Below are 24,359 nucleotides of genomic sequence, written 5' to 3'. Positions count from 1 at the left end.
GCAGTCCACGGGGTTGCAAAGAGTTGGACACGACTGACTGACTGAAATGAAAGTCACAGAGACAGATCCAGCATGGAGTCACACTTGGCATCTGTGTCTGTGAAGGAACCATCCAGAGAGTGAACATTACCTCTGAGTGGTTGGAGGGGTCTTCTTGTTAAAGAGGGGTTTCTAAGCTCACCTGGTTGTTAGCAGCTCTGGTTGTATCTGGGTCAGGATTTTGCATTGCTGCTGCTTACCCTCAGCCCCCACCTCTCGGCTGGGGCACAGAGGCCAGGCTTATAGTCCAGGGGCACTGAAGTACCCACAAGTACCCATGTCCCCAGTGGACAGGAGGGGCCGACACGGGTGTTGTAGAGTTGGGTAGCCTGGGAGGCAAGTTAAAGAAAATCAGGTCAAAAACCCATGGGAATTTGAATTGAAGTCACAGCCCACCCTCCCCGCCCCCTGTCCAGCTCCTGCTGGGACCCTGTCGTGGTCCCTGCAGGGGTGGCGCTGCTCCATGCTGGCCCAGGACCACCCGTCAGGGCTGAGGACCAGAGAGGCTGCATGGCTCCACGTGGTGGGGGGAGGGGCAGATGGGGAGGGGGACAGAGAGAGGGTCCCCCTGTTCTCAAGGCTTCTCTCCTTCATGCCCACCTCTCCTCACCTCTAAGTGAGTCTGTCTGATGGCGTCTGTCAGCTCTTCACTGGGGCCAGAGAGCACGGCCACTGTCACAGCCCCAGGGCCCCCGGGGTCACAGCCCCACTAAACTGGCCTGCGACTGGGGAGTGGCTGCCTCTTTTGATTTCAGGGTTCTGTGTCTTTGATGGGATGACCTTTGGGTGGCGGGGTGGGGGGGGGGCACCGCAACTGGGATGAGCCTGCCTGCCGACTCAGCCAGGCCTTGGTGATGAGCAAAATGGCAAAAATAGATCTCAGACAAAGACATCAGCTCTTCCTACTCCTGGCCTCTGCTCTGCTCCTCGCCTCAGGGACCCTGGAGGCAGGAGCCTGACTGCCCTCGGGGCCTCCCTGGCCGCACAGACACCTGCCCTCACGACTCCAGGCCGCTCTGCAGCCTCTCGCCTCCTGTCCTCGCCAGAGAGTGGCCCTGGCAGAAAAGCTGACAAAGCAATTAACAGCCTGGCTGGCTCATTAAACACCAGCGCTGAGACCCATTAAACCTCCGGCCGTCAAGGGCACCGCCCGTAGGTCACGTGGGAAGGACGCCGGGCCGGCCACGGCCACCATCCCGCCCGCCAGGCCCGACCCTCCCCTCTCCTCACGGTCATTTGCGAACAGGTGATCGGCTGCATCCGCTCAGGTTTCTGCCTGAAGGCTCCCATCTCCTGGCGCAGCTCCCAAGGCTGAGTAACTCCCGGGCGGCACCCAGGATGGGGCGGTGGGCACGGCCAGAGGGAGACGCTGGCACCACCTTTCCTCGGGGGGCTCAGAGGACAGAGGGGACTGCTCGCAGGAGGGCGGCCTGGCGTGGGAATGGCACCAGCTGGGACGGGAGGATGGGGGGCAGTGTGGGTGAAGAGGAACGAACCGGGGAAGGATTCTGGCAGAGGAAGGCCTTAGCGGGCTTTGAAGAATGGTACTTGACAGAAAGAAAGTGACCCCCCTCAGGGAGGATTAAGTGACATCCAAACAGGGCTCAAGGCAGCCGGGGTCTTCGGGTGGGTTTGCCGGCCAGTGTGAGACTCTTCTCTGCAGATCGGGCCCAGACAGGGCCCTCCGTCAGAAGGCCGAGTCTCCTGGCGCGCGTGTCCTCGGGGCCCAGCGGGGCGCACGGCCGGCTCCTCCATTTGGGGTGCAGGCAGCCCCCTCCCTGTCCCCTGAGCCACGTGGCTGGCGGGCTGCCCTAGAGCCAACGTCCGGTCAGCCATACTCATCTTGTTGCTTTCCTTCTTTTTCTTTTTGGCTGCACTGCACCACACGGCACGTGGGATCTTAGTCCCCGACCAGGGATGGAACCTGTGACTCCTGTAGCGGAAGCGCAGATTCCTAACCTCTGAACCGCCAGGAAAGTCCTCGCCAGTTATCCGCAGAGGCCTGTTTATCCCTCCTCGCGGGCCCTTCCCTCGCCGTTCCACAGGCTTCCTGCTCCCACCCTCCCTGCCCCTGGCCTCAGCACGGCTCCTCCAGGCCCTTGGGCTGCGGCTGCAGTCCCGCCCCACCGTCAGTCCTCTGGGGCGGGGTGGCGGGGTGGGCAGGAGGGCATGGGGTCAGGGGCACGCGGTGCAGCCGTGGCTCACCATCCTTCACCAAGTGTGGCTGAGCTGGGCTCCATCGATGGATGGTAGAGGCTTACGCTTCTGCCGGGGAGCTCAGTCCAGGGGAACCGACCCCTGATGTAACCCCCGATACTCAATGACAGACTGTGACGGTCCAGCCAGACCGTCATTGTCCTGCCTGCAGGGGCCTCTAGAACCTGACCAGGCCTCCCTCCCCTGCGGTCCCGGGCACCTCCTCTCTCCGAATGACTGCAGGGCTGCTCCTGTCCTCCCCCGGCGGCGTGTGCCTGCTCAGTCGTGTCCGGCTCTTTTGGGGCCCCGTGGACTCCTCTGTCCGCGGGATTTCCCAGGCGAGGACACTGGAGGGGGTTGCCATGTCCTGCTCCCGGTTTCCCGACCCGGGGATCTCACCCGCGTCTCTTGCGTCTCCTACACTGGCAGGGGCTTCTTTACCACTGGCTGCCCGGGAAGCCCATCTACTCCCCTGCACACACTCTTATTTCCCTTCCGTCTGTTTCCTACCCAGCAGCCAGAGGGGCCCTTTAGAAACGCACGTCAGGGACTTCCCTGGTGGTCTGGGGGTTAAGAATCCACCTGCTGATGCCGGGGACATGGGTTCGGTCCCTGGTCCGGGAAGGTTCCTCGTGCTGTGGGGCGACTGAACCTGTGCACCCCAATGACTGAGCCCATGTGTCTAGAGCCCGTGCTCAGCAACAAGAGACGCCACTGCAGCGAGAAGCCTGCTCACCACAACTAGAGAGGAGCCCCCGCTCGCCGCAACTGGAGAAAACCCGTGCCCGGCAACAAAGACCCGGCACGGCCAAATAAATAAAACAAATAAATAAATATTAAAAACTACCAGCTCACGTCAGATCTCACGATCCCTGCGCTCAGGACACTGCAGCAGCTTGCCGTCTTATTCAGAGTACGAGGCCACTCATCACCACGGCCTGCGGCCCTGGTGATTGATGACCCTCTGCCTGGCTGACAAAGTTCCCTCTGCTTCCCTCTGTCCCAGCCACTCCAGGCTCACAGCCTCCAGGTTGTAAAAGTGGTATTTAAACCCGAGTCCATCTGATTCAAGAGTTCACACCCTTTTCACTGAGAACAGTATCGTCCTCTTTTACCAGTGAGAAAACAAATGTTCAATACGTTCAGAGAATCCCCTGGCGGTGCAGTGGTTAGGACTCGCGGTCTCACTGCTGTGGACCGGGGTTCAATCCCTGGTTGGGGAACTGAGTCCCACCTGCTATGCAACCTACAAACAAATAAATAAGTTTGAGATCAGGCTATGCTTACGTGACTAGGGAATTATATCAGCGTTATCCATAGAATTAAATCCTGGGGCAGACCCCATCACTTCTTCTAGAAGATCACAAATGTCCAGTAGTGTTGACCAGGTAATAAGGTCATTGGCTGTTCACGTCCACCACCAAATCCCCCTGGATTTTATCTCTGCCTAGCTTATTGGGCCATAAAGAAGGCTGAGTGCCAGAGAACTGATCCTTCAGAATTGTAGTGCTGGAGAAGACTCTTCAGAGTCCCTTGGACAACAAGGAGATCAAACAGTCAGTCAATCCTAAAGGAAATCAACCCTAAATACTCAATGGAAGGACTGATGCTGAAGCTGAAGCTCCAATATTTGGCTACCTGATGCAAAGAGCCGACTCATTGGAGAAGACCCTGATGCTGGGAAAGACTGAAGGCAGGAGAAGGGAGCAACAGAGGATGAGATGGTCTGATGTCATCACTGACTCTATGGGCATGAGTTTGAGCAAACTCCAGGAGATAGTGAAGGACAGGGAAGCCTGGAGTGCTGCAGTCCATGGGGTTGCGAAGAGTCAGACATGACTTAGCAACCGAACAACCACACAGCCCAACTTGTGGGCTTGCTCTTTTTAGCCTGCCATCATTTTTAACCGATCTCAGAAAGCCAGGAGAGGACATTTTTCTTCTTTTAAATGCTCATGCTACCCACCACGTAAGGGCAGTTTTTTCATCCCCATAATTTTTGTAAATAAAGCCTTCTGGCCCCAGGAGGCCTGAGCTCACATCTGCCCCCAGCCTCTGCAGAGAGGTAAGTCTGGGCCGGTCTCAGAGGACGTCGGCCTTCGCTGTATCTTCAGCAGAACCATGGCCGGGAAGCAGAGGAAAGCCTACAGGCCCCTGAGGGACCCACGAGCTCTGGGCACCACGTCCCACCACACGGTTCAGATCACGCCCGTACAAGAGGGCCGTACATGGCCAGGGCTACTTCCTCCAGGTGGACGCCAGGCTGGGATGCGACTGGGCCTCAGGCGGTCAGGCTCCTGGTCCCTGGAGCCAGCACGCTGGGGCCCCATCATGCGCACCTTCAGGAGCACAGACCCGTCACCAGGCAGTAAATTCGTTTTCTGCTGTGGGCATTAGTGAGACCCAGCCGGCCACTGCCAATCTCCCCAGGGCAGGCATCCAACGACCTAGGCGGGCAGGTGCCCCCTCCCCGGATGTGGTCAGTGGGGAGCCCAGGGGCAGCCTGAGGGCATTCTGCAGAATTCTCTGTGAGGACAGTGGGAGGCGTGAGGGTTTCAGGAAGAGGGAAGTGGGGACCTAGGGGAAGGTGCACCTCTGGGTCCTGAAATCACTTGTGGGTGCTGGCTGGGCATTTGGAAAGAGCAGCATCAAAGTGTCACTGAGCCAGCAAACCAAAGGCTCAGTCACCTTCCGCCGTGACTGGCACTGGATTATTGCTCTGCTGGAATTCTCCTTGTTTTACGGAGGGTAGGGATTCTCTCTCTCTCTCCTCCTCTTTCCTTCCTTGCTTGCTTTCTTTTCCTGTCTTTTATGGTTCCTAGGAGGAAGCTCTGTAGTGGGGACTGGACAGGCTCGCGGGCAAGCAGACCTGGGTCTCTCATTTTATAAATGAGAAACCCCTGTTTTGAGGGGCAAAGAGGCATGTCCACCTGGCTGCCTTCCCAGCCGTGTGGCTGAGTCATCAGGGCTCCCCAGCCCTAGCGTCTCCTGGCTGCAGGAGCACCCCGCAGGATAGCTGTGGGCTCAGAGGTGCCCAAGCCTGCGAGAGCCCGGGACGCACCTGGCAGGCGATCAGGGCCCTCGGCGACCGTCTGGTCAAGGATGTCGCGTCCTCCTGACCCCTCCATCGTCATCAACTGGACTCTGACAGCAGCCCACACCTCCTGGGATCTTGAACTGTAGGCTTTGGAAAAGAAATCAAGCATTTATTTGGAGCCAGGTTTGAGAAGTTAACTGCATGGGGACCAGTTGCTGTAGAAACATTTGGTGGAGGTTAGGGAGGTGACGTGTGTCTAAAGCACTGAGGCCGCTCAGGCTGGCTCCTCCACTGTCTGCCGACCGTGCCGCTGTCTCACTGGACAGCCCTCGTAAAGTGCGATTCTCATCCTTACGTAGGGACCTGAGTCCTCCTGTCCTCGGTGGTTACTGCCTGCTGCTGCTCTAGTATCTGTGTTTGAGAACATTTAACTCTTTGCTGGAGTTCCAACACTTTGCATGTCTGATTCGGGTTGGGGAGCTGAGCCCCTGATCAATAAAGGGAAACGGGATTTGCTTGTTGACTATGTTTCCCTCTGGGTCTTTGGATGTTAACCAACCCTCCCTCTCCATCCAGGGCTTCCCTGGTGGCTCAGCTGGTAAAGAATCCACCTGCAATGCAGGAGACCCCAGGTTGATTCCTGGGTTGGGAAGATCCGCTGGAGAAGGGGACGGCTACCCGCTCCGGTATTCTGGCCTGGAGAATCCCATGGACAGAGGAGTCTGGAGGACTACAGTCCGTGGGGTCGCAAACGGTGGGACACGACTGAGCGACGTTCGCTTTCACTTCACTTTCCTCTCCACCCAAAATCAGGGGAGTGGTTGGCCTGGGGACGATGCAGCGAGGGTGGAGGAAGGAAGGTCCCTCGACTAATCCTACGCCCTGCCCCCCAACTTCCAGACCCCACTTTGAGGCTGTGACCAGGCGCTCTTCTAACAACCGCTGCTGAAGCACCTGTGTGATCCCTAGCGGCCCCACTCCATTCGGAGGCTCACCGGTCCCGCCCCCCAGTTTTCCTGCACACGCGCGACGAGGCTCCTGCTTCCCTGCCTTTCACGTGTGATCCTTCCCGGCAGTCCCCACGTGCCGCCTGAAACCAAGCAGTGGTGACCAGAAGTGTCTGCACCCCGAATACCCTCTGGGTGGGGGTGGGAGGTGGTCATTCCCTCAACCAGTGGGGGCCAAGCACACTCTCAACTTAGGAAAGAAGACGGTGTCTCCCAGTGGGGTGGGGGTTACATTGCGAATTGGGGAGAGGGCCAGTGAACACAGGGATCGGTCAGCACAGTGGCCGGAGCGACTTGGCCTTGGACAGTCGGAGGAGGAGGCGGGCAGAGGCTGCCCACCGCCCTGGGGGGAACCGGAAAGGCAGGCGCGGTGATTAGCGACACCACAGTGCCCAGGCCGCTCAGCCGCCCGCTGTGGAGGCTCAGAATCTGCAGGTCCCCACCCCTACTGTGGCCGCCAGTGCCGCCGTTTCCTGCGGCCTGGCCGTGCAGCTGAAGCCTCCCGGTTGGACGGGAGCTCTCTGAGGAGGAAGGGGAGACGGTGCCCCCATCAGAAAGGAGCCCGCCCCCCACCCCAGGGCAGGTGGTCTCCGCTCCAGGCCCCTGGGAGGGTCTCGACCGTGGGTCTCTCAGCAGGGTGTTTACAGCCACGTCTCCTCCATGGCTGGGCCCCCGAGGACCCGAGTCCCCGTCCCCAGCTGGCCGCAGCCTAGCTCCCTGCCCGGCCCTGGGCTGGACCCTGCCCACGGCGTCCCGCTTGGGCACGGCGCCCCCAGGCCGCGCCGCTGGTCAGGGATGGGGTTTCAGCCTGATCTTTAGCACCAGCTGCATGCGGCCGGGCTGCTGGGAATTCGGGGAGCTGGTGCCAGACGGAGCACAGCCGTCCTGGCCCCAGCTGGGCAGTGGGCGTGGGGGTCTGGGGACAGCCGTGGCCCCACTGGGCCTCAATTTCCCTTGGGTCAAGCAGCCCACAGCGTCGAGCTCTCCCTGGGGGTGTCTCGGGCTTAGGCATAGGAGTGGGGGTCCCCATCCCAGTCCTTGGAAGCCCTGGGCTGATGTGGGAAACACAGCCCCTCCCCTGGGAGTGCCAGTGTACTGGGGAGACAGGTCCTGACATCAGCGTTTCTCCACTCAGTTTAGCCAACACTTGACACCCAAGAGGTCTTCCTAAAACACAGCCCTGTCACTTCTCTGCCTGGCAACCTCTCGCGGCTCCTCACCCACTCCAAAACAAATACCAGTTTCCTGGCAGGCGCAGAAATCACTACGACTGCCGGCAGGGGTGGGCCTGCTGGAGCAGGCCCTTCCAGCCCAGAGGCTCCCCCAGGACGGGCGGAGCTCTCCTTTGCCCAGAGGGGACGCGTCCTTGCCGGCGGGGAAGGGCACAGGGTAGAGATGCTTCTGACCACCCGCCAGCCAGGGGCCGTGTGTGTGGGAGAAACTGCCCTGGGCGCAGGGCGGTGGCAGGCGTCACAGGCCCTGGGACCCCTGGCTAAGAGGGAGACAGGCCTGAGACACGAGCGCAGGCCAGCCCGTGGGGTCACAGGGACAGGACGCTCCGCGTGGGGGTCATGGGAGGGCGGGCGGGTCGTTCTGCGGACAGGAGGGAGGGTGAACACCGGGGTCGAGAGGCCGGCGTGCCCGAGCTGGAACCGACAAGCTCCAGCTCAGGTCGGGAGTAGGGGAGGGTGACGGTGGGTGGAGAAAGCTCAGCCACCTCCAGGAGCTCAGATTCAGGGCAAACAGGCTTCTGCACACTGGGGGCTCCAAGAGGTCCCAGCATCTAAGTCAGGAGACTGGGCTGGGCGGCCTCCAGGTTCCCGGGGCAGGGCCCCCACGATCTCCAGTGGGTCATCCTTGTGGTCAGAGAAAACACTGATGGCAGGGCACCAGGAATTAGTTGGTCATCGCCGGTGGCCATCTGTGGTCGGAGCCATGACAGTGCCTGGCATGTGTGTCTCTGGGCTACAGGTGTTGAGTGCTTGAGTGTAAATATTTAAAATATGCTACTCATATTTACATATTTTTAAGTTTGTATTGGGATATAGCTAATTAATGGGGTTTCCCTCTTGGTTCAGTGGTAAAGAATCTGCCTGCAATGCAGGAGACACAGAAGACCCGAGTTCAATTCCTGAGTGAGGAAGATCCCCTGGAGGAGGGAATGGCAACCTACTCCAGTATTCTTGTGGGGAGAATCCCACAGGCAGAGGAGCCCATGGGGTCACAAAGAGTCGGACACCACTGGGCACCCGAGCACATAGCTGATGAACGAACAGCGCTGTGACAGTCTCAGGTCACTGCTCGTGTTTTAGCCCTGTTTTATCATTTCTTCTTTGAAAAAAATACCAGAAGTCTCAAAAATTGCAAACAGCTGGGCCCTTCTCAACTTCTGAGACACCCTGGTGTGCCTTTCAGTGAGGTTCGCGAGCAAAGAATACAGCATGGAGGCTGAAAATGTCGACTTCTTTATTATTATTATTTTATTTTTGAAAATGTTGACTTTTATCTAATTTTTCAAAGTCAGAACGTCAAGGGGAGGAGGCTGAGCTGTAAAGGGATCAGCCCACCCTCGCTGCCCCAGCCTGGATCAGTCACGAGCCACGGCCCGAGGGACCCCTGGGTGGCGGCTCTTGGCCCAGCTTCCTTCTCCATGAGCCGATGCGGTGCATCCACCTCCGGGGCTGTCACGAGGGCAGACATCGCTCTGAGGTGAGCGTCCGGCAGCAGCTGGGGGCAGCGAGCATGTGCTCTGTGCACGGTCAGCCCGTGACATGCTGGGCGACACGCAGGCTCACGTGTGGAGCAGGCGTGCGTCCATGAGCAGGAGCTGGTCACCCTCCCGCTGCTGACCCGAGGGCCGCCTCCATGGAGCCGCTGTCTGGGCTGGTCTTCGGGGACTTCCCTCCCCGATATCGGAGGCCACGCCGGCCCGTTCATCGGCTGTCCAGAGGCGGGTCGCCCTCCCCTGCACGTCAGTGCGTCTCTGAACAGGGATGAGTCAGGTTAGAGCCCCAGCAGACACAGAGAGCAGACGGGTGATGGGGGTGCGGGTGGGGGACGGAGGAAGGGCATTAAGGGGTTCCATCTCCAGCTGTAAAAAAGCAAGCGGCAGGGCCAGAAAACACAAGGCACCCAGCAAACAGGACAGGGATGACTCTGGGGAAAGCTGGCTTGTCCTGGGGAGCGTTTCATGACGGAGCAAATGTCGGACCCTGGAGAGGCTCAGAGTAGCTATTGTCCGTCCGTCCGCTGTGTTCACGTAAAGAAAGAAGGTGCAGACTGAGTCATCAAAGACTCAAGAGTGTCCCACAGGAAGGGAGCTCGTCTTGTTGCTGCTGGAGGCTCTGGAAGGTTCTGTCCGGCCCCGAGCCCTGGGAGGCCCCATCTGCTCCAGGAGACGGGGCGCACAGAGGCCCAGAAGCCACAGCGGGGGCTCCGCCCGCCTGCGCCCTCGGGTCTGCAGGCCCTTTCGCAGGAGAGCGTGGGCTCGTGGCTCCGATGCTGAAAGCTGCCTTTTAAGCATGAAATTGTCCTCAGGGCCGAGGGCTTCATTCCTGGGAGGCCACAGGGGTTCGTCACAAACAGGAGGTGAGAAAGACGTGAACTGAGCCTGACCGGTGGTGGGCTGGAGCTGGGGGGTCGGGGGGGCACAGACAGCTGCGTGCCGGGGGTGGGTATGGACGGGTCCGGAGAGCAGCTGGGGGCTGGAGGGAGGTGGGGGCAGGGGTGTGCGCCCTCGAGCTCTCAGCTGTGCCTCCCCGAGGACGGAGCGGTAGGGTAGAGTAAGACCCCAGCCCATCCTCGGCCCAGACCCTGGGGCCGTCTCGAGGCCTTCCCCTTTCTGCAGAGTCCCGTCTTCTGGTGTCGCTTTGACGTGTGTATGCGGGCACGTGTGCACAGGTCTTCAGTCAGAAGCCTGCCCAGCACATTCGCCTGCACCCCCAGGCCAGCAGAGAGATGGTCCTAACCCAGCCCGGACAGAGGCCCCAGCCTCTGAGTTCAAGTGCCGCCCCCACGTCAGAGGAAGTCACCCGGCCTCCAGATCCATGGGCCTCACCCCAGGAACCCACTCGGGCAGCAGGTCACAGGACTCCAGAAGGTTCCGGAGATCATCCCACTCGCCCCAAGCCACGGGGAGCAAGAGGGGTCCCGTGGGGGCCTGAGCTGTGTGTCCCGTGGGGACAGGAGAGCGATAGTAAGCTGGACCGTGTCTTCACCCAAAGTCACCAAGGGAGAAAGAACACAGCACCCCCCGCCCCAGAGCGCTTCTGGGGCGGGGGTGGGGGGGAGCCTTCCGCTAATCAAGGGCCCTGGGGGCTTGTGCCTCCATCCCTCAGGAGGGCCAGGAAGGCCATGCCCGGGGAGGGTGTGAGATTTCCCTGGCTCGCTGGGAAGGGTCCTGGTGGACAGTCAGAACACCGACGTCGGCCTGCGTGGTGGCTGGCGAATATCGCGGAGGCTGGGCTGGGGGCTAGGCGACCCTGTGTGCACGCTCTTCTCACCCTGTGCTATCACAGAGGCCCACGCCAGTGCCTGGTCGCAGACGGGCGATGCGGGAGCTCTCACCTTCATGGTGTGCGTGGCCGACTTGGCTGCACATCACGTTCCTTCGACAGAGGACACAAGACGCAGGACGGAGGGTAGAGGACACATGAGAGCCGTGGGTCCATCTCATCAGAGTCCTGACATTTCAACTGCAGCCAGTGCGAGACGACCGGCTCGTCTGAGCAGGCCTGGGGGCCGCCTCGAGCTCTGGGGAGACTATAAGCTACCCGCGCTAGCCCAGACGATGCAGCACTGAGGTCCAGGAGCCCCTGGAGAAGGGCCACAGGGCCCCACGAGGCAGAGCACTTAGGGCGACCGGACCCCCTCCTGGGAGCCGGACTCCTGCCTCTGACTCCCAGCTGCCTCCAGCCCCTTGTCTGCCCTGCGGCACAGCGGGCTGCTTGAAAACTGCAAACGGATCCTGTCCCCCGCCAGGGTACAGATCACATCTCACCATGGCCTCCAAGGCTCACCTGTCCACGCCCACCTCCTTGGTCTTTCCCTGCTCCCCACCTGCTTGGGGTCCCTCTGAGGCAGGCAGGGCACTTCGTCACCGCCTAGATAGCATCTGTCTGCCCATTAGACCCACAGGAGGAGCACCCCGTCTCCACTCACCTGTGTGTCTCAGGGCCCACCACAGAGCTAGACCCAGGGTCCCAGGGGCGGGTGGGGCATTCAACACCTATTTGTTCAATAAATAAAGCTTCAACTTCTGATACCCAGAGTTAGAAAGACGCAGGAAACCCATGTAGATGTACACCTGCACACACACACACACCCTGAGTGTGAGAGGTCAGACACCTGCCCCCAGAGTACACACACTAGCGAGCCCCGGGTCCACAGCGTGCCGGGGTGTGTGTAACCACGTTCCCTCCCCTGAGAGGAACCTGGGCCCCTTTGCCTTCCGCTGTGTCCGGATCCGCGATCAAGCCTTGCTTACTGGAGGCGACAAACCAGTTCCCTGTCCTGAAAGGGCGAGCGGGTGTTGTCCCCAAGCAGACGGGGCGGCCCTGTGCCCCGGCTCCTTCTGGGCCCGCCTGCCCCCCATCCTAAAGGAAACCTGTTACCAGCCCCCCACCCCGACTCCCACCTTCCATCCACCCCGATTCCCACCTTCCATCCACGTGTCCTAACACCCAGGTGTCTGCCCTGCCTGCTTCAGCCCCCAGCCCGGCTGGCGGGGCCAGCTCTCCCACCTTAGGAAGCTCACCACCTCCTGGGAGGCCTCCTGGCTGTAGACTCCCAGGGTCTCGCCCTGCCCCTGCCCCCTCAGGGGTTACCCTCTGATCTGTCGGGGGCTGAGACTCGCTCCCCAAGGCTGGGTTTGCTTGGTGCCACTTCAGATGCCGATTCCCAAGAGGGCAGTGGCTTTGGGTGTCTGTGTGACTTATGGTGTCAAGGGTCCCCAGGGGTCAGCTTAGTGGAAAAATTAAGGCCCTGGAGGACGAGAAGGCGCCCGCTAAGAGGATCATATAAACGAGGCCGCGCGGGGCGGACTTGACCGAGCCAATCTGAGAGCTTAGTGCTCTGCGAGGAGTTGGATGAGCCCAAGTCACAGGACCCTTCCATCTCTGACCTCCCGGGAGGCGAGGGCGGGAACCCCGGGGGGGCCCTGCCCTGCCAAGCCCAGGCTGGAGGAGGAGGAGGAGGGAGGCGGGCTGAGTGGGAGGGGCGGGGGCAGCGCGAGTCCGCCGTGACCTACATCTGTCCCGGCGCCACCAGGCCACCGGCAGTCCATTCAGAGCCTCCGGCAGCAGCTGGACGCGGGGAGGCGGGAGCGGCCGGGAGGCCGGAGGCCGGCTGTGCACCCAGGTCAGTGGGCCCTGCACACCTGGCTGTCCACCGGGGCAGGGGCAGAGAGGGAGAGGCTGGGATCCCGTTGCCCTTCTCTGCTCAGGAAGGGCAGGCAGGGGGCAGGGAGCCCAGAACCCCCCTGGGCAGTACATCCCCTCCGATGGCTGGGGACACTTGGAGGACGGAGCTGCAGCGAGTCTGTTGGGGCAATTCTGTCCCAGGCTCGGACTCTCCCGGTGCTGCTCAGCTGGCAACGCCGACCAGCTTAAATACTCTGAGCAGCTGTCCAGAATAAGGACCTCCGGTCTGGAACTCGGCACATCTTGATTAATAACATGGTCAAACAGGGAGAAAAGCCCCGGGTGTCTCTCCCTGCCCTGACTCCTACGCATTGAGAAGCTGGAAGCAGCAGGAAGCGGGAGGGCTGGATGGAGCTGGTGGGGCGGGGGCGGAGTGCTGAGGGCCTGGGGGAGACCGGGAGACATTTGCAGGGACTCAAGCTGCCGTTTGGTGCAGAGTTAAAATTCTTCTCCAAAGTGGAAGAAAGCTTGGAGCAGAGCGTCTCCTCCCCAACGGCCCCTCCCCCCCATGAGGACCACGACCCTCTGACCCTCTGGTCTCCCACCAAACGGATCTCTCACCCATCGCCTTTGACCTTGTCCCGGATCTGGCTTACTCCTGAAGAGGCCGAGGTCGGGAGGGCGAGCTGGCCAACGTGGGCCCCCGGGTCCCAGTTGGGGCTCAGCTGCTCTCCCGTCTCAGCTGGGGTCTGGAGGCGGGAGGCTGGAGGGACAGACGCGGGAGGATTATGCTTCTTGGTGTGTGACGAACGGCTGAGTAAGTAACCAAGAGCCGCTCAAGAGTGATGGAGACATACGGTGAAGATGCTAAGACGTCCGTGCTCACTGCACCAGGGTGGAGGCGGTGGGCAGGCTCGGGGTGGTGGTCCTGGGCGTGGGTGGGACGGAGCCCCCCACCCTCACCCCCGCCACGGCCAGCTGGGTTCCCCTCCGGCCCCCTCGCCCTGCCCGGCGACTCCCCGCAGAACAGCGGCTGTGGCCTGTGACCGCCCCAGAACGCGGCTGGCGCGCTGCGGCATTCCAGCGCGCCGGGGCAGTGGCCGGGCTGTGGGGGGGACGCCGCGGGCCCGGGGTGCCAGCGGGTGGGCAGTTATGAAACGGAGGCTCCTCGCTTGGAGGACGGAATGTGCCCTGTCATGTGATTCTATACTGAGGGCTCTTTGGGCAGGAAATGGAATCTCCAAAATGGAACCCTTGGCCACGGGCCAACCGCACTGGGGGTGGGACTGCTGGGAAGTTCTTTCAAGACACCCCCTTCCCGCTGGACTCTCGGCTCTCCTTACTGCTCTCAGCCCAGCCCAGCCCCAGGCCCCCTGCCCTCTCCCGGCGGCCCGCCTCGTCAGCCTCAATGGATGGCGGTTGGATGCCGTTGAGCGGGAGTCAGAGGGGTGCTGCTGGTGGTGGAGGGGGTCTGGGAGGCACTCTTGCCCACCTGACATTATAACTCACTGGCTTTGGAGGGGGTGGATGGATTTATGGAGATCCTGATGTTCCAGCCTAGAAGACCTTACGGGCAGCCCAGGGATCCTTGCCCGCAGGCCTGGCGATCTGGATTCCAGATTGGGTGGGGTGGGAGCTGGAGGGCTGCAGGCCCTGCTCGAGACTCTCGGGGCTGGTGGAGCGGCCCACAGTCCCCGGGGATGCCGCTGGAGAATTCTCATCCCCAGTCAAGGGGCCAGGCCGGGAACAGCTGGGAGACCCTGAGGTCTGGAGTTTGCTTTCCTGATTTGGGGATGGCCGTGTGCCGCCCTCCGAGCGTCCTCTGGGCCTGGGGCCCCACCAGCAGGCCAGACCTCCAGCACAGCTTGTAGCTCACCCACAGTTTCCTTTCCCTGGATGAGATTCCAAGCGGGCAGTGCCCTACCCTCCCTGGTCTCCAGGGGGTGGGCCATGCTGGGCCAGCGAGTGGGGGAGAGGAGCTCCTGGCCGGCCGGGGTGCTGAGGTGTGGGAAGGACGGGGTGACCAGCCTGGACTTTTCTCAGCAACCCCACCTTCTGTTCTCAGATCAGTCAGCGCCAAAGAGGAGCCGGAACCATGGCAGGTGGGAGAAGCGCCCCCTCCACTCTGCTCACCCCACATGGCGCCCACCAGGAGAGGGCGGGGGGCAGGGCAAAGAGCATGTGGCTTGTTAGTTCCGGATTTGGGTTTGAACTTGTTTTCCTAAATCCGGGGAGCAGAGCCCCTCCATGGGCCCCGATTCCCACCAGGAGCCCTTTTCCACTCTCCCTTCCCCACCCCCTCTCCCAGGACTCTCCCAGGGTCTCCCCAGGGCACCCATGGCCACTCCCCTGGGGCACCACTCACACGTGGAAAGACCACCACCACACCCGCTAGAAAGCCCCAAAGCCCTTCTCCCTGGAGGAGCCGAGGAACCGGCCCTGCCCAACTGTGGGGGGCGGGGGGCCCCTGCCCCTCCGGCTACAGGTCTAAGCTGAGGCCCACCTCCCTTCCCGCCACCTCCTCCAGGGAAGTCCCTCAAGAAGTCCTCCACGCCGGGTGTGAGCATCTGGCAGCTGGTGGAGGAGGTGCCCGAGGGCTGCAGCACGCCCGACTTCGTGCAGAGGCCCATCGCCTTGGCGCTGCAGGAGGGTAAGGCCCGGGAGGGGAGTGGAGGGGACGGGGCCCCCGGGCCTGCTCCAGCCCAGCCCCTAACCCCTGTGTCCGCAAGGGGCCTGAGGAGCAGAGAAGCAAAGGGGTGCAGGCCTACCACGGGACAGGCATCTGGGAAAGAGGGTGGGGGTGTGGTGAGCTGGGGAGCAGAGGCTCATGAGGCAGCCCTGGGACCCGCACCCTCCCGGCCCACAAGCAGCTCTGCAGAGGCACCCTCGAAAAGGAGTGAAATGGGGCTGCCCCACAGTGGCCCCGGGGGCCCATAGGCCGCAGAGAATGGAGCCCGGGAAGCAGAGGGAACGGGCTGCGGGGCAGGGGTGAGCAGGCACCCTTTCCCCAGCACGGGCCCCCCAGCAGGTTTCAGAGCCCCTCATTCTGGCCTAAGGAAAATAATACCCCCTCCCTCGTTAGATCTGACTCTACCTCTCCAACAACACTGTCATGAGAAACTGCGTCTCTCATCAGGGGTGGGGGACTTGCATCTTTATTCCAAACTGTCCTCTGCTAAGACACTCCTGGGGTGCTGGGGGCCTGAGGACAGGCAGCACCTCACCCCGCCCCACCGGCTTCCAGGCAGGGATGGAGCTGGGCTCTTTCCCGAGGCTGGAACCCTGGGTCTCAGGACCGGACCCTTTGAGCACCACCACCAGGCTTTGCCAAGGTCACAGTCCCCCCACCAGAGAGTGGACACAGGACCCACAGAGGACTCCCCCTTCCCAGGCCCAGGAGAGTCTTTCAGGCCCCCGCCCCGCCCTGGCCCTCAGGGGCATACACAGACAGGGGGAGGGCGTCCTTGGTTGCCTGAGACTGCGTTCTTGCCTGGGGACCTTGGATCCCCAGGACCAAGGGCAGGTACCCCTCTTGGACTGGGCAGCTGAAGTGCCCAGAGCAACACAGAAAACATGCATTAAAATCCCCATCTGTCCTCCCTCAACCCGTCAAACTGCCCGCCTGCCTCTTCCGGTTTCAGGGAAGACCGCCACCTTCCGGGCTGTGGTCTGCGGGGAGCCCAGGCCCAGGGTGCGCTGGCACTGCTCCAAAGGGGACCTCAGCAGCTCCAGCAAGTACCAGGTCTCGTCCAGCACGGGCTGCAGGGAGCACGTGCTGCAGGTAGGACTGCGGTCCTCCCGGGCGGGGGTCCTCCCTTCTCCTCCCAGAGCCAAGGTAGACCAGCAGGCCAGCCAACCTCTGCTGACAGAGTGCTGGAGCTTCCTTCAAGCCCTGGAGGCAGGCTGCCTGGCTTACCACCCCAGCCTTGAAAAGTCACCTCATTCTCTCTCTCTTCCTCTGTGAATTGGGGGGATGATAGTGCCTCCTTCATGGGGTTTTTATGAGCATTGAAGGTTTAGCTAATAAACCTCCCCCAGGCCCGACCTGCAGTGAGCACTCAGTCGATATTGGTCAGTGTCAGTAACATTCACAGTTACACGTCACAGAACACCTACTACGTGCTGCTCCCGGGCTAATCGTTTGACCTAGATTGTGTATTTTAATCCTGACCACTCACTGCTTTGGGGTAGTATTATTTCGGCCACGCTGTGTGGCATGCAGTGTCTTAATTCCCTGAACAGGGTTCGATTGGGAGCTTGGAGTTTTAACCACTGGACTCCCAGGAAACTGCCAAATTTATTTATTTATTTATTTATATTATTTGCCACACTGCACAGCTTGCAAGACCTAGCTCCCTGATCAGGGTTCTATATGTGGGTATTATTATCCTCATTTTATAGGTAAATAAGCTGAGGTCCAGGGAGGTTAGGTAAGGGGCCCGCAGCACACACCAGAGACGGTAGTTAGTCCTGGATCCGGTGGACTCCGGGAACCACTCTCTGCCCACCGCAGCCCTGACCTAGGTTTGGTCTCGGGGTCTGCTTTCCTCATGAACACGGTAAGGTCCATGAAGACAGGAGCTTGCCTTGTTCATCTTATAGCGTAGTTATGCCCAGTGACTGGAGGAAGGGGGGCCAGCCCTGTTCCCCTGCCTTCGGCCTCTCTGCAGATCAATAAGCTGACCGGCGAGGACACAGACGTGTACCGCTGCACTGCCGTGAATGCCTATGGAGAGGCCACGTGCTCGGCGAGGCTCACGGTCATCGAAGGTGGGCCTGCCCGCCCCCGCCCCCTCCCTCCTGCCCCACCGGGGCTCCGGGTGTGGGAGAGCCCTAAGGGGATCAGGCCTCAAAGCTGGGGGGTGTGGGGGAGCCATGGAGGCCGCAGCCCCACCAGGTGCGGGGCCCCAGGCTTCACCCGCTGCCTGCAGCCTCTGCCCCTGGTCGGGGAGGCTCACGCCCACAGGCGCCCCTGCAGCTGTGCCGGGTGACCTCCTCTTGGCCCTGAGGCGTGAGGTCGGGGTCTGAAAGTTGGTTTCTAGTCCAATCGTTTGCTAACTCACTCCCGGGGCTTCGGTTTCCTCTCTTGGCGTACAAGTCTGCGTGGAGTGGGGCGAGAACATGGGGGCAGGTAACACAAAGGCCAGAGCCTGCCTTAGACATGCTTTGCTTTGGTTTGCTCGTGTTTCCAAAATTTCAAATTAATCGTCAGCAAGGGATCGAAAGTAAACGTGTCTTGGAAAGCGGATCTCATCTCTCAGTTGGTTATGTTTTTGTGCATGAGTAACAGAAAACCCTCCTTGATGTGGCTCAAGAAGCAAAGCCACTTTCCTAGCCCCACGATGACAAGTCCCAGGGTGGCATCCAGGCTCCGGCAGAGCTCGGGGCTGCTGGGGGAAGCCAGACCCTCCCGCGGTGTGCCACCCTGACCTTGTAGGCTGGCTGCTACGGACCTGGCTAACCCACATGCAGGCAGGAAGCCGGGATGGAGTGGCCCTGGGACATCTGGTCCTTTTATCAAGAAACAAAAGCTAATATATTATTGTAGATCAACTACACTTCAATAAAGAAGAGTCTTACAACTGTGGAAATAGACAGTACTTCCAAGGAAAGAAGCATGAAATTCATATGGTCCTGTACAGTGTAAATTCCTTGTTCTTCAGTAAAAGTTTTAAGGTTTTAGGAAAACTGAGTTAGAGAATTTCTCCCCTGGAGACAGAGGCATGGGTATCTTGTCTCGTTAAGGTAACCAGTACAAAAGTCAGACGGGAAGCCTGCGGCAAGCTAGGGTTTTGAAGAGAGATTATTATTTAAAGCACTCATTTGTTTCGTGTGTTCCTGCTCTCTCAACGCCCACTGCCCAGGTCATGTCCCCCGGCCATTCCTGGTTTCGAGAGGAGCCGGGAAGGCGAGAGGCCTGCCCTCCGGCCTCCCCGGGGGGCGTATTTGATGCCCCCAGGCCTGGGCCCTGAAATGGCGGCTCTCAGGTGGAGGGGGAGGACAGCTGCCCCTTAGATGCCCTTCAGTGCGCAGTCACCAGCGGCTCCCCCCCGCATTCACGCCACCCCCAGCCCTGTCGACATGAGAGTGGGCCGCCCTGAAGGATATGGGGATCAGGCTGCCCCCCTGGGTCACGCTCTGAGCCGGAGATAGCCGGACCCTCCGCCATGTTCTTCCTCTTCCTGGATGGCCGCCAGCCTTAGAGAGGACTGGGGGTGGGCTCCGCTGGTTCTCAAAGCCCACCAGGGTTTCTCCTTTCTCTCCCCGCCTGTCCACATTAACCACCTCCTCTCTTCCTGATGGTCTAGTTGGCTTTCGGAAGAATCGGAAGAGGCCCAAGGAGCCCCAAGAGGGTAGGTGGAAAGTTGTCCCAAATCTCCTTAGGGTCTTTGGGGGAGGGGCTACTCCCTGCCAGCGCCCCACACCTGGTCAAGCCCTCAGGGTGCTTCACAGGCCATCACCAGCCCACAGGAGGGGGCTCCTTTCCAAAGCCCAGTGGTCTGTCACGAACCACAGGCCCCCTTTCCAGCCCCCTCCCCCCCCCCCCGGGTTCCTACAGAGAGGCCTGTGTGAGCCCTGTGGAGTCCCACCTGAGGCTGGGGCTCATCCCTCTTCCTTTTCTAGACTTCAGGAAGGAGCTGGTGGACTTCCGGAAGATGTTGAAAAAGAGGTGGGCCTGGGCCTGTCCTGGGGAGGGGGTCTGGAGGCTCTGCCCCTGCTGAAAGCCGGCTCGCACTTGCCACCCCTCCCAGCGCCGGCAGGGGAGAGGGGCTTCTGCTGGCTGGTGGACTTGCTGGGAGCGCTGGACCCCAGGCTCCAATTCTAAGCTCTGTGTCCTTGAGTAAATCATCTCCGCTCTCTGGGTTGTTTGTAAAATGTGCTCCACTCGAGCCACAGAATAATGTCCCCTCAGACACCCTGGTCTGAAAGCCGCAAGACAGTCGTTAGTTAGGAGAGAGTTTCTGCCGGCGGTGTCTCCGCGGCCTCTTGCTCCAGGAAGCCAGCGCAGCGCTCACCCCCTCAGGGCGCCGGCCCGGTGGGTGACCAGCCCCTGGGGGTCCCGCGGTCTCTGACCTGCCCACCCCGCTCCCCAGGGACCCGCCTCCCGCCCCGAAGAAGAAAGTAGACATGGATCAGGTGTGGCAGCTGCTGATGACGGCTGACCGAAAGGACTACGAGCAGATCTGCCTCAAATACGGCATCGTGGACTTCCGCTGGATGCTGCGGCGGCTGCAGCGGATGAGCAAGGAGCGCGAGGAGAAGCTGGCGCCGGTACCGCCCCGCCCGCCCCGCGGCCCCTGCCCCGCCCCGCGGCCCCTGTCATCCCCGGGGGCGCCCTGGGGGTGGGGTCGGGGGACATCACATCTGGAGCGCCAGCCGTGGAGGGCCCGCCCCCACCCCGTCCCCACGCGGCGTCAGCTAAGGACCTGCGTCCTGGCTTTGAAGCCTGGCTTGGACACTCACTGAAATCTGGGGCCTTGGAAAAGTTAGGGCTTCTGGGTCTTGGTTCCATTCCTTGTAAAGTGGGTGTTACAGGCATCCCTGCCTCACAGGGTTACTGAGTGGTGGTCAGAGGATGTACTTAAAGCACTAAGCTCCGCAAAGGCTTGAGGTTTGCCCACTGCCGTCAGCACACCATCACCCGACCCTGGGGGGTCTGTCTTATTTCTAAAGGCTTCCGGGGAGACGGGCTTCAGCCGCTTACAAACTGAAAGAGAACTGGGAAGTTTTCCCTGAGTCTAATCTGGCCCTGGTGGAAGTCTGCTTTCTCTAATGGAAACACAAAGCCACTTGCTTGCATTACCTTGAGAACAGTGTTATCAGCTTGGAAGGCGATACCTTCCATCCAGGGACCCAGCTTTCCTGCTCTGGGCTGTCTGCTCAGCCTTGACGCAGGACCCAGCCTCCACCTTGTAACCCAGCACACATGGCCTCGGGCGCTGCCGGGGGCTGGGGCCTAGGACCCGGAGCCCTGAGGAGTGCACTCAGAGGGCGCCCCCGACGGGTTCATATTCCCTAGTACCTCAACACCATCGCCAACCTGAGACATGTTCGGGTCAACAAGGAGGGGATCGCAACCTTTGGCCTGGAGCTGGACCTCAAGAGTCCTGAGAGCAAGATTTACCTGTACAAGGTGAGTCTGGGGGGGCGTCAAGGAGGGGGTCTGGCAGGGGAGGATGGGGGCGAGCAGCGGCGAGAGGGACGCTGAGGACACAGGCGATACGCCCTGCGCCCTGTGGACCCCTTCTGCTTTGCTGCGGTCAGGGTGTCCAGCCAGGGCGCTGGGTCAAAAGAGAGTTCTTAGAAGTGCACCCCTCGCCTCTGAGTGCTCTCTCCAGACACACCTCTGCATGGGCCCCACAAGGAGTGACCCGTCAACCAGGTGGGGGTGGGGCAGGGATCCCGAGGGGCTGGGCTGGGGTGTCACACTTGCTGGCTGTGTGACCTCAGGCAGGACGCTTACCTCTCTGTGCTGGCAGCCTCGTTCATGGCATCAGCATAATGCAGGACCGGTCAGTCTCTTGGGGCGTCTAGCAGATAAATGAGCATGCGCGACGCCCCTCCCCCAGCTCTCCCTCCTGTGCACCCTTCCCTGCCTCTCACCAGCCTCACCTCCTTCCTCTGCCCCTCTGTCCACCGTGGCCTTCCCCGCCATCCGCATGGCTAACTCCTCCCTACGGAGACTCCCTGGCCCCCCATGTAGTGCTTTAAAAAAAAAAATTTATATTGAGGTACAGCTGATAATGGGCTTCCCTGGTGGCTCAGATTAAGGTAAAGCGTGTGCCTGCAATGCGGGAGACCTGGGTTTGATCTCTGGGTCAGGAAGATCCCCTGGAGAAGGAAATGACAACCCACTCCAGTATTCTTTCCTGGAGAATCCCATGGACAGAGGAGCCTGGTAGGCTCCAGTCCATGGGGTCGCAAAGAGTCGAACACACCTGAGCGACTGAGCAGGCGTGCCTGTACCCAAAGTGGAAAACAGAGGATCGCCTGGTACAGAGCAGCTCTAAGTGTCTGGGTGTGTGACCCACCCCCTGGGCTGCACTGTCCGTCGCTAGCCTGGGAAAGATCAGAATTCCAAGTAGTGTTTCTACTGAACCTGCATCGCTTTCGCACCAAAGTCAGAAAATCACCAGGCGCGCCGTGGTGGGTCAGGGATGACCAGCAAGGAGCCAGTCTATCCAGGGCTTGGCTGAAGTGGGCGTGTGCACGGGCCGCTGGTAGTACTCTGGTTCCTCATGAATGAGAACACGGGGGACCGGCCACCCTGCTGCCTCCCTGCCCTGCTCGGGAAGGAGGTCCACCGCCCGCCCCCCTGCCGACTCAGCACTCTCTCGGGTGTCTCTTGCATAATGCCAACAGATCGTTTACTCCGTCTCAGAGCCACGGATATTCCTAGAGCATTTATTTCCCTCCACCACACGCTCGGCCTCCTCCCCGCCCCTCTCCCCACCCCTCGTGGTCCCGCAGTGTCGTTTGGTGCCAAGGCCAGTGAGGAGCACGGCTGGTCGTCCGCAAGCAGGATGGGGGCAGGAGGAGCCGTGGACCCACGGAGGCCCTGCGCCCCCCTTTTCCTCCCCTGGCCCCAGGATGGCGAGATGGTCCCCTATGGCTTCGACAACGAAACCAAGCACTGTCTGCGGCGTCTGGGGAAGCACTACCAGTTCCAAATTCAGGACCTGCAGCCGGAGGACGCCGGCATTTACCAGGTCCGGGTGGAGGATGCCCACATCTTCACCACGGAGCTGGAGGCCAGCGGTGAGTGGTCTGCCCTGAGCGCCTGGGCGGGCGCCAGCATGCCTTCCAGCGGGGCTGCTGGATGGCCGGGACGCGGCCCCCTCGCCGTCCGGGAGAGGAGCTCGTGCCCGACGGTTAAATGTTGACGATCCCTTTTCAGAAGCCGTGGTCCGCGTTCTCTTGGTGCTGGGCTGGGCGCTGAGGGTTTCAGACGTGGGCTCTCGCCCTCGCTCACGGTCCGTCCTCAGCATCCACTCCCTCTCAGGCCGGAGCTGACCAGTTCCACAGCCTCCCTTCTGAGGCATGGCCCCCTTCATGACCCCCAGCAAGAAGCTCCACTGTCCCATCCCTCCCCTCCCTGCCTGTCCCCCTCAGGAATGGTCCCTTTCTCCATCATCAGACTCTGTCCCTTTCCACCACCACCCCCTCCCCAGCACCTGGCAGCTCAGGGCATTGGAGGGCGCTGACCCCTAGGGTGGGGGAAGCTTTCTGCAGATAAACCATGGAGGATGAGGCTGAGTCAGGCTGAAAAGGGGTGAGACCTCCAGGTGGCCCTGCGCTGTGCACAGGGAAGGCGGCAGGGCCCTGGGCTCAGCCAGGCCTGCCTGTGAATTCTGGCTGGACCACCTCTTAACTGCGGGAGCCATTTAGCGTGTAAAGCCTCAATTTTCAGACCTCATGGAGGGTAACAGCAACGCCTGCCTTGGAGGTGGTTGTGAGGATCGGTCGGAAGGCAGGTATAAGGCTCCGTACTCAGCCTGTCCGTCTCCTTCCTGAACCTACCTGCCCCCGGAGAGGAGGTTCAGATTTAGAATGCCAGCCACGTCTCACTGTTCACAGCCTAATTATAACTCCTCACTTTATGTGGAGAAACTGACACCTGGGGTGAGGGGTGACCTGTCCGAGGTGAGACAGGCAGCCGTGGCCCAGCCGGCCTGCCCCGGGCGCCCTGGGCCCCCGGCGCCCCGTGTCGGCTCACGCCCCGCGTCTGCCCGCAGCCATCCCGCCCCGCGTGGTGGTCCCGCTGGCCGACGTCCGCTGCGAGGAGCGGGGGGACGCCATCTTCGAGTGCACCCTGTCCAACCCCTGCCCCAGCGCCGCCTGGAGGTTCCAGCACCAGCCTCTCCACCTCAGTGACAAGTACGAGGTGTTTGTGTCCCCGGACGGGCGGACCCACCGGCTGCTGGTGCGAGGGGTCCGCTTCTCCGACATGGGCCTCTACTCTCTGGGCACCAAGCTCCACGCCTCCAGCGCTTGGCTGGTGGTGGAAGGTGAGCGGGGACCCCGGGCTCTCCCCGCCTCGGCTGAGGCAGGCCCCAAGGCCCAGGGGGGCGGGGCTCCCTGTCAGTGCCCTGTACTGGGGACCCCTCATCCCCGGAGGCCAGAAAGGCCCCCAAGAGCCATGCTCCACGCCTGCAGTGCGGGCCCTCCACGGCGAGCCCACCCTCCCCAGCAGCGTCCGCTGCACTGGGCACAGATCCAAGGTGGCCTGGGGTCCTGGCCAGGGCTGAGGACAGTGGGCCAGGTCCACCCAGGGTGAGGAGCCCCTGGGTCAGGCCAGAGAACATCCTTAAACCCCCTTAGGGTTCTGGGTTCAAGGTGATCCCAGGAAACTAAAGTTGACATTCGTAAGACAAACAATAGAATAAGTTGATTTAAAGGGAGAAAAAAAAAAAAAAACAGCGAGGCAACTGCAGGTGGCAAATGACTTTTGGCTTCTGTATTTTCTCCCAAAGTCCTCCTGAACCACCGAGCAGGGTCGGGGTGGGGGCCTCGGGTACAGGACCGGGGGAGGTGGTGATGGGATGAGCCACCAGCGAGCTGGTCTGCCTGGCTTCCTCCAGAGATGGCCGGCTTGCTTCTCTGTTGGGGAAACTGAGGGTCAGGCAACTGGGGAAACCGCTGGGGTCTGAGAGGCGCCTCAGCCTGATTTAACAGGGCTTTTCTCTTCTCTCTCTCCGTGGGCGTGACCTCTTACCAAAG

At 61.0% G+C, this 24,359-nt stretch overlaps 1 protein-coding gene and 1 long non-coding RNA gene across 4 annotated transcripts in view; one reads left to right on the top strand and one right to left on the bottom strand.

The window, feature by feature from the left end:
• Positions 1-8,736: 8,736 nt before the first annotated feature.
• On the bottom strand, positions 8,737-13,707 carry LOC147356012 (uncharacterized). 3 transcript variants are annotated; one of them, XR_015142926.1, is made up of 3 exons: positions 13,496-13,707; positions 13,260-13,401; positions 8,737-9,262 (listed from the first exon to the last, which is right to left on the bottom strand). It is a non-coding gene; the product is annotated as an uncharacterized LOC147356012 (long non-coding RNA). The 3 variants fall into 3 exon arrangements; XR_015142928.1 differs by lacking the exons at positions 13,260-13,401; positions 13,496-13,707 and adding exons at positions 10,846-10,973; positions 12,021-12,187; XR_015142927.1 differs by lacking the exons at positions 13,260-13,401; positions 13,496-13,707 and adding an exon at positions 10,846-11,203.
• The window catches only part of IGFN1 (immunoglobulin like and fibronectin type III domain containing 1), a 30,859-nt gene continuing 19,006 nt past the window's right edge, over positions 12,507-24,359 (top strand). The window contains exons 1-11 of the mRNA XM_086343097.1: positions 12,507-12,636; positions 14,704-14,740; positions 15,166-15,288; positions 16,280-16,419; positions 17,309-17,408; positions 18,947-18,991; positions 19,263-19,308; positions 19,733-19,910; positions 20,659-20,772; positions 22,229-22,397; positions 23,375-23,647. Coding sequence (XP_086199223.1) covers positions 14,734-14,740; positions 15,166-15,288; positions 16,280-16,419; positions 17,309-17,408; positions 18,947-18,991; positions 19,263-19,308; positions 19,733-19,910; positions 20,659-20,772; positions 22,229-22,397; positions 23,375-23,647 — 1,195 coding nt within the window. The 5' untranslated portion in view covers positions 12,507-12,636; positions 14,704-14,733. The remainder of the gene's footprint in view (positions 12,637-14,703; positions 14,741-15,165; positions 15,289-16,279; positions 16,420-17,308; positions 17,409-18,946; positions 18,992-19,262; positions 19,309-19,732; positions 19,911-20,658; positions 20,773-22,228; positions 22,398-23,374; positions 23,648-24,359) is intronic.

Source organism: Bos grunniens, chromosome 16 (genome assembly GCF_055505025.1).
Source record: "Bos grunniens cultivar Pamir isolate PY7600 chromosome 16, Bosgru_T2T1.0, whole genome shotgun sequence".
NCBI classification, from domain to species: domain Eukaryota; kingdom Metazoa; phylum Chordata; class Mammalia; order Artiodactyla; family Bovidae; genus Bos; species Bos grunniens.
This window is presented reverse-complemented; position numbering and strand designations above follow the sequence as displayed.